The sequence below is a fragment of the Myotis yumanensis genome, unplaced genomic scaffold, assembly GCF_028538775.1.
Source record: "Myotis yumanensis isolate MYYU_CA2020_CCGP unplaced genomic scaffold, mMyoYum1.0.hap1 SCAF_24, whole genome shotgun sequence".
NCBI classification, from domain to species: domain Eukaryota; kingdom Metazoa; phylum Chordata; class Mammalia; order Chiroptera; family Vespertilionidae; genus Myotis; species Myotis yumanensis.
The window spans coordinates 10,290,023-10,297,908 of record NW_027223775.1 but is presented as its reverse complement, the minus strand read 5'-3'; the positions used below and the strand labels follow the sequence as shown (position 1 = coordinate 10,297,908).

At 45.9% G+C, this 7,886-nt stretch overlaps 1 protein-coding gene and 1 pseudogene across 1 annotated transcript; both read left to right on the top strand.

Annotated features, from left to right (window-relative positions):
• Positions 1 to 2,450: 2,450 nt before the first annotated feature.
• LOC139000513 (protein p13 MTCP-1 pseudogene) lies at positions 2,451 to 2,789 on the top strand (annotated as a pseudogene).
• Positions 2,790 to 7,258: 4,469 nt separating this feature from the next.
• Positions 7,259 to 7,597, top strand: LOC139000512 (protein p13 MTCP-1-like). Its single transcript, XM_070402667.1, has one exon. The coding sequence runs from the start codon at positions 7,259 to 7,261 to the stop codon at positions 7,595 to 7,597; it is 339 nt and encodes a 112-aa protein (XP_070258768.1).
• The last annotated feature ends 289 nt before the right edge of the window (positions 7,598 to 7,886 follow it).

Genomic DNA, 7,886 nt, shown 5'->3' with positions numbered 1-7,886 from the left:
ACATCCATGATGAGAGAATCATTGATCGGCTCCTCCTGAACGTCCCTCACTGGGGATCAAGCCCACAACCCGAGCATGTGCCCTTGACTGGGAATCGTACCTGGGACCTTTCAATTCGCAGGCAGAACTCTACCCATGGAGATATCCGGCTAGGGCCAATTTGACTTTTTCATAGCGTGCAAATGCCTTGAAGAAGAACGAAGCATCTCAGCATTCATGTCAGAGTGGGAATTACAACTCACCTAACGATTCTTTCCAAATTGCTCCTGTAAATGCAGCTCTGACTAATAATGAAGCTTGTAGATAAACAGCATGTTTGTAATAGAATCCTAGGAACTCATTTTAGAAGATATGACCTCGGACCTTCCCATTTCTGGGAGATTTGATGACCTTTAACCTTAGAACCAGGAGGACAAAGTCTAGGATGACGCACACTGGACCGACACCTGACCACTTGCAAGATCTTTATCAGATTGGACTGTACCTGTGGGCACGTAGAGAACTTCCCAAGCCCCGCCCTCTGATTCTTTGCTCTGTTTGTCCTCTTTCTCCGTATAAAAGCCTCTTCCTGCCCTGAGATGTGCAGATGGGTTTTGGGGTGAGCTTCCCCCATCTTCTCAGGTTGCCAGCACCTGAATAAACCTCTTTCATTCCTGAAGACCACCTGTGTCCTGGGACTGGTTTCTGGGGTGTGAGTCAGTGGTGCCTTGTTTTTTCTGGACACATTCCTGGTACATGGACTCCTGGGAATATGTGTATCATGGTCATGTTCTTTCTTCTGCAGGTGACAGGGGAAAGCAGAGACCGGTCACAGAGGAAAGGAGCAAAGAACGGTGCTTTGCCTTCAGAGAAAGAAGAACAGGTTAGAAAAAGATGGATGGGAGGTGGAGGAGGAAGGATTGTGGATGGAGTCTGATCTGAGGGAGGAATTTGGAATTTGTGGACTGAAGTGAGTTTAGCAGCAATACCATACAGCTCTTGCCAAGAGCATGGCTGAGGTTTGGGGAAGGGAGAGATCATTCTATAAGTGATGTTATGAGACCTCAGGAATCCTACTTGCTGTTTCACTTGTCTCTTTGCTTCATGTTTTCCCAACCAGCTATCCCAGGGGCCTGTCTGTCCCTGAATATTTTGGTCTTGCCTCTCTCACCAGCACATAAGAAGGAAGACCACTGTTAAGAAGCCCACGTGGACACAGAAGTTAGCTTTGTTCCGCTGCCAGCTGTTAAAGGTAAAGCATATTATTTGCACGGGGTGGTTTGTTCTATGGTTTGTGAGTTCCCTATGAGATGATCATAAAGAAGGTGGTGTTGTCAGGACAAAAAGAAAAGTTGAACCAACTTAAAAGATTTAATTAAGAAAAAAGTAAAGAAGAGAAAAGAAAAGAAAAGAAAAGAAAAGAAAAGAAAAGAAAAGAAAAGAAAAGAAAAAAATGGGCCAGCGTGGCTCAGATGTTTAGCTTAAACCTAGGTACCAGGAGATGTCGATCCAATTCCCAGTCATGGCACATGCCCGGGTTACAGTCTTGATCCCCAGTAGGGGGCATGCAGGAGGCAACCAATCCATGATTCTCTGTCATCATTGATATTTCTCTTTCTCTACCTCTCCCTTCATCTCTGAAATAAGTAAATCTTTATGAAAAAAAATGAAGGAATAGTCATGGCACAGTAAAGTAGAGCATTAGTCAATCCATATAATAAATGGCTAATATGCAAATCGATCAAACGGCAGAACGACGGGTCTCTATACACCAACTGACTACTGGGGGCAGATGCTCATGGCAGGAGCTGTCCACAGGTGGTCAGTGCACTCCCACAAGGGGAGCACCGTGCAGCCAAACCCCAGGCTCACAGCTGCCAAGGACAGGGGGGTGGTGGGAGCCTCCACGGCAGCACTACAGCGGGTCTAAGCAGTCAGTTGGACATCCTCCTGGGGTCCCGGACTGGGAGAGGCCACAGGGCTGACTGAGGGATGCCCCCCGAGTGCATGGATTTTGTGCAGTGAGCCACTAGTAATATTATCATAACTGTGTATGGTGTCAGAAGGGTATGAGATTAATTGCATGATTTCTTAGTCCATTATGTAATATCTAATCATTGGGACATACCTATTAAATGAACCTAAGGTTTTATGTCAACTGTCATTTGAAAAATGTTTTAAAAATTCTATAGGACCATGTTACATTCACAGTGTCACATTATACTTCAAGTATGTTTTGTACAGTTTGTTTTAGAAGAGAGATCTAAAGCAAAAAAAGAAAGAAAAGTTGAGATTTATAAATTTGCAAAATAAACCAAAGGCAACCACAAACACAACCTTAAGAATCATAAAGATAAAAGCGAAGGTCAAATGCATTTGGAGACCCAATCCCCTGTCTTTTGATACCAGGAACGAAGTGGCAAGAGGCTCTGAGAAGCTGTGGCTGTTGCTCCTTCGACCACGGAGGGGTCATGGTCGAGCTCCCATCGAAGGTGCACCTCACCTCGCACCCCATCTGCCTGAGGATCCGTGGGCCCTCGGTGTATGAGGACGAGGACCAGCGCACGTGGCTGCATCTCTTCATGGACACAGAAGGTGTTCTGCAAGTACGGTTGCGCCAGGAAGACATCCCCATTGGGCATATCGAAAGCCCCATCAGTCTGCTGACCTCAAGCACCCTGCCTTCGATGTGGGTGCTCCAACCTGGCAACAAGTACATGGACGGCTTGTACCAGTTCTGGCGCATCGTGCACCACGTCAAGGAGAATGGCGTGGAGGAAATGATTCTTGAGTTGATGGAAGACTTGTAGGACATGTAATGGGGTCCCTGGCTCTTGACAACCTAAGCCCCAGCACTGTTGGCCTGCCGATGGGATGTGTATAGTTATGTTCACCTTTTTAATAAGCTCTTTTATTCTGTCACCCCCTGGGTGCGAGGGCACATTGATGTCTCTCTCTCTCTCTCTCTCTCTCTCTCTCTCTCTCTCGCTCTCCCTCTCTCTCTCCTTCTCTCTCTCTCTTTCTTCATGTTCTTGTTGTTATTGTTGTTGTTGTTTGTCTTCTTCTTCTTCTTCTTCTTCTTCTTCTTCTTCTTCTTCTTCTTCTTCTCCTAATCCTTTTTTTTCTCTCTCTGTCTCTTTGTCTCCCTGTCTCTCTCTGTCTCTCTTCTTCTCTCAAATCAATAAAAGCATTTTCAGACAAGCTGGTGTTTCTCAGTGGTTGAGAAAGGACCTATGACCCAGAGGTCACGGTTCGATTCCTGGTCAGGGCACAGACAGGAATTAACCAATGAGCCTTAGCATGTTTGGCTCAGTGGATAGAGGGTTGGACTGTGGACTCTGGAAGGTCCCATGTTCGATTCTGGTCAAGGGCACATGATCTGGTTGTGGGCTCGATCCTCAGTAGGGGGCATGCAGGAGTCACCCGATGTATGATTCTCTCTCATCATTGAGGTTTCTTGCTCCCTTCCTGTATGAAATCAATCCTGTATAATAGAAGCATAATATGCTAAGTGTCCAGTCAATTGGTCATCTCTTCTACCAATCTAAGCATAATATGCAAATGATATACTAAGTTTTCTCAACTGCTTCCTATGACATGCATTGATCACCAGGGAGAAGACATTCAGACTGGTAGGTCAGCTTGCTGCTGGTGTCTGGCTGGTCCGGACTGAGTGAGACATCCTGGGCACACCCTGGAGCCCTCTGTTTGTCCCTCCTCAGCTGGCCAACCTCCTGTGTCCCTTCCCAGACATCATGGTGCACCAGTTTGGTTTCTTAGCCTGTCCTGTGCCCTCTCCTAATCTGGGATCCCTCGGGGGATGTCAGAGAGCCACTTTTGGCCAATCCCTGCAGGCCAGGCCAAGGCACCACATTGGTGCACGAATTCGTGCACTGGGCGTCTAGTAAAAATATATTAAACAGAGAAAGAAAAAGAAAAATACCTTAAGCCTGAAAATATTAGCCCAGCCATGGTAGACAAGGCTCGCAGACATCAGTGGAAATAGTTTTCATTTCAATGGCCAGTGTTCTCATTGTTTGATGTCCTGAAGTTCGTCAACCAATACTACCCTCTCCAAAAAAGAACAAATGTTTGGGTGATTTTGGGTCTTTTATGCTGATCATCTCTTTCCTTTGAGGAATTTCCAGGGATGCCAGGGCACGTATCCTGAGGGCTCGAACCGACTCTGTGTGTGGCTTTAGCATCTAGTTCTGGATGCATTTGGGTTTTTAATTGTGTTTAGCACTGAACAGGCCCAAAGCATACCCAGCGATCATAAAATTCATCTGCCATCGCACCAGAGAGAGGAGGCTGGAGGGAGAGCCAGAGGGAGCCCCAGAAATCTATTTCAGGACATCCATGGTTGCATTAAAGAGATCACTGATTACTTTCTAAATTCAGTGGCTGAGCATCTACCTATCAACCAGGAGGTCACGGTTTGATTCAAGGTCAAGGGCACATGCCAGGGTTGCGTGTTTGATCGCCAGTAGGGGGCGTAGGGGTGGCGGCTGATTGGTGATTCTCTCTCATCATGGATGTTTCTCGCCCTCTCAATTTCCCTTCCTCTCTGAGTCAATAAAATAATTTAAAAAAATATTAGCTATTGTTGCATTCAGAAGGCATGCACATTGTTTTAAAATAGTTTATTATTTTTTTGGTTTAACATACCAGGTTGTTAGTCATTTCAAGATGACCTAGTGCCCGAGCTTGTTTAGCTCAGTGGATTGAGCTTTGGTTTTTTTTTTTCAAATATATTTTTATTTATATTAGAGAGGAAGGGAGAGGGAGAGAGTTAGAAACATCCATGATGAGAGAATCATGGATCGGCTGCCTCCTGCAAGTCTCTCACTGGGGATCAAGCCCACAACATGGGCATGTGCCCTTGACAGGGAATCAAACCCAGTACTTTTCAGTTCGCATGCCAACACACTATACACTTAACCAAACTGGCCAGGGACAATTTGACTTTTTGAAAAGGGTGCAAATGCCTTGAAGAAGAACGAAGCATCTCAGCATTCGTCACAGTGGCAATTACAACTCACCTCACCATTCTTACCACATTGTTCCTGTAAATGCAGACTCTGACTAATAATGAAGCTTGTAGGTAAACAGCATGTTTGTATAAGTATCCTAGGAACTAATTTTACAAGATATGAACAATGACCTTCCCAGTTCTGGGAGATTTGTTGACCTTCAACATTAGAACCAGGATTACAAAGGCTATGATGACGCACACTGGACTGACACCTGACCACTTGCAAATTCCTTGTCAGATTGGACTGTGCCTGACAGCATGTAGAGAAATCCTGAAGCCATGTCCGCTGATCTCTTTGCTCTGTTTGGCCTCTCCCTCCTTATAAATGCCTCTGCCTGCACTGAGATCTGCAGATGGGTTTTGGGATGACCATCCTACATCTTCTCCGGTTGCCAGCACCTGAATAAACCTCTTTCCTTCCTCACTACCTCCTGTCTCACGAGACTGGTTTCTCGGGTGTGAGTCAGGGGAACCTTGTTTTTCTGGACACATTCCTGGTACATGGACTCCCTGGAACAGGTGTATCATGGTCACCTTCTTTCTTCTGCAGGTGACACGGGGAAGCAGAGACTAGTCACAGAGGAAAGGAGTGAAGAACGGTGCTTTGCCATCAGAGCAAGAAGAACAGGCAAGAAAAAGGTGGATGGGTGGAGAAGGAGCAGGAGGAGGAGAAAGGATTGGGGATGGAGTCTGATCTTAGGGAAGAATTTGTACTTTGTGGACTGTAGTGAGTTTAGTAGCAAAACCATACAGCTCTTCCCAAGATTGTGACTGGGGTTTCAGCAGAGGGTAGATCATTCTACAAGCGACGTGATGAGACCTCAGGAATCCTACTTTCTGTTTCACCTGTCTCTTTGCTTTCTGTTTGCTCAATCAGCTATCCCGGGTGTCTGTCTGTTCCTGAATTCTATGGTCTTGCCTCTCTCACCAGCACGTTTGAAGCAAGAACGCTGTTAAGAAGCCCACCCTGACTCTGACGTTAGCTTTGTCCTCTGCCAGCTGTGAAAGGTAAAGCATATTATTTTCATATAATTTGCATGGGGTGGGTTGTTCTATGGTTTGTGAGTTCCCTCTGAGATGATCGGAAAGAAGGTGGTGGTGTCAGGAAAAAAAGAATAGTTGTATTTCTTTTTGTTATAATTAAGTTATAATTAAGACAAAAAGAAAAAAGAAAAGAAGAGAAAATAAAAGAAAAGAGCCAGGCTGGCATTGCTCAGTTGTTTAGCTTAAACCGAGAATCCAAGAGGTTTTGTTTTGATTCCCGTTCTGGGCACATGCCCAGGTTACAGTCTTGATCCCCTGTAGGAGGCATGCAGGAGGCAAGCAATCCGTGATTCTCTGTCATCTTTGATCTTACTCTCTCTCTCTCTCTCTCTCTCTCTCTCTCTCTCTCTCTCTCTCTCCCTCTCCCTTCTTCTCTGAAATCAGTGAAACTATATGAAAAAAACAAAAGAATAGTCATGGCACAGTAAAGTAGAGCATGGAGTCAATGCAATCGTATATAATAAAAGGGTAATATGCAAATCGACCAAACAGCAGAATGACTGGTTGGTATGAAACGCACTGACCACCTTGGGTTGATGCTCATGAGAAGAGCTGTCCAACTGTTGTCAGTGCACTTCCACAGGTGGAGCACCGCTCAGCCAAAAGCCAGGCTCACAGGTGCTGAGCACAGGTGGGAGCCTCCATGGCAGCACTATAGCGGTCCTAAACTGTCAGTTGGACATCACTCAAGGGGTCCTCTACTGGGAGTGGCTGCAGGGTTGGCTGAGGGACCCCGCGTGTGCACAAATTTTGTGCATTGAGCCACTAGTAATATTATCAGAACGGTGTATGGTGTCAGATGCTTATAAGATTAATTGCATGATTTCTTAGTTCATTATATAATGTCTAATCATTGGGGTGTACCCCTGAAATGAACCTAAGGTTCTATGTTAACTGTCATTTAAAAATGTTTTTAAAATTCCATAGGACCATGTTACCTTCATAGAGTCATATTTTACCTTATTTACTTTTTGTACACTTTGTTCGAGAGCTCTAAAACTGAAAAGAAAGAAAAGTTGAGATTTATGAATTTGCAAAATAAACCAAAGGCAACCACAAACACAACAATAAAAACCAAAAAGATAAAAGCTGGGGTAAAATGCGTTTGGAGACCCCATCTCCTGTCTTTCGATACCAGGAACGAAGTAGCGAGAGGCTCAGAGAAGCTGTGGCTATTGCTCCTTGGACCACGGAGGGGTCATGGCCGAGCTCCCATCGACCGTGCCCCTCACCTTGCACCCCATCTACCTGAGGATCCGTGGGCCCTCAATTTATGAAGACGAGAACCAGCGCACATGGCTGCATCTTGTCATGGACACAGGAGGTGACCTGCAAGTACAGTTGCGCCAGGTCAACCACCCCAGTGGGCATAACGGAATCACCACCAGCCTGCTGACCTCGAGCACCATGCCTTCGATGTGGACACTCCACCTTGGAAGCCAGTACGTGGACTCCATGGGCCAGTTCTGGTGCATCGTGCACCACGTCAAGGAGGATGACATGGAGGAAATGATACTTGAGCTGATGGATGACTCCTAGGACATGTGATGTGGTCCCTGGCTCTTGTCAAGCTGAGCCCCAGTCCTGCTGGCCCACTGGTGGGATGTGTATAGTTCTGTTCAACTTTTTAATAAGCTCTATTGTTCTACCTGCCACCCCCTAAGTGCCAGGGCACATTGATTCTCTCTCTCTCTCTCTCTCTCTCTCTCTCTCTCTCTCTCTCTCTCTCTTTCTTCTTCGTGTTCTTCTCCTTCTCCTTCTCCTTCTCCTTCTCCTTCTCCTTCTCCTTCTCCTTCTCCTTCTCCTTCTCCTTCTCCTTCTCCTTCTC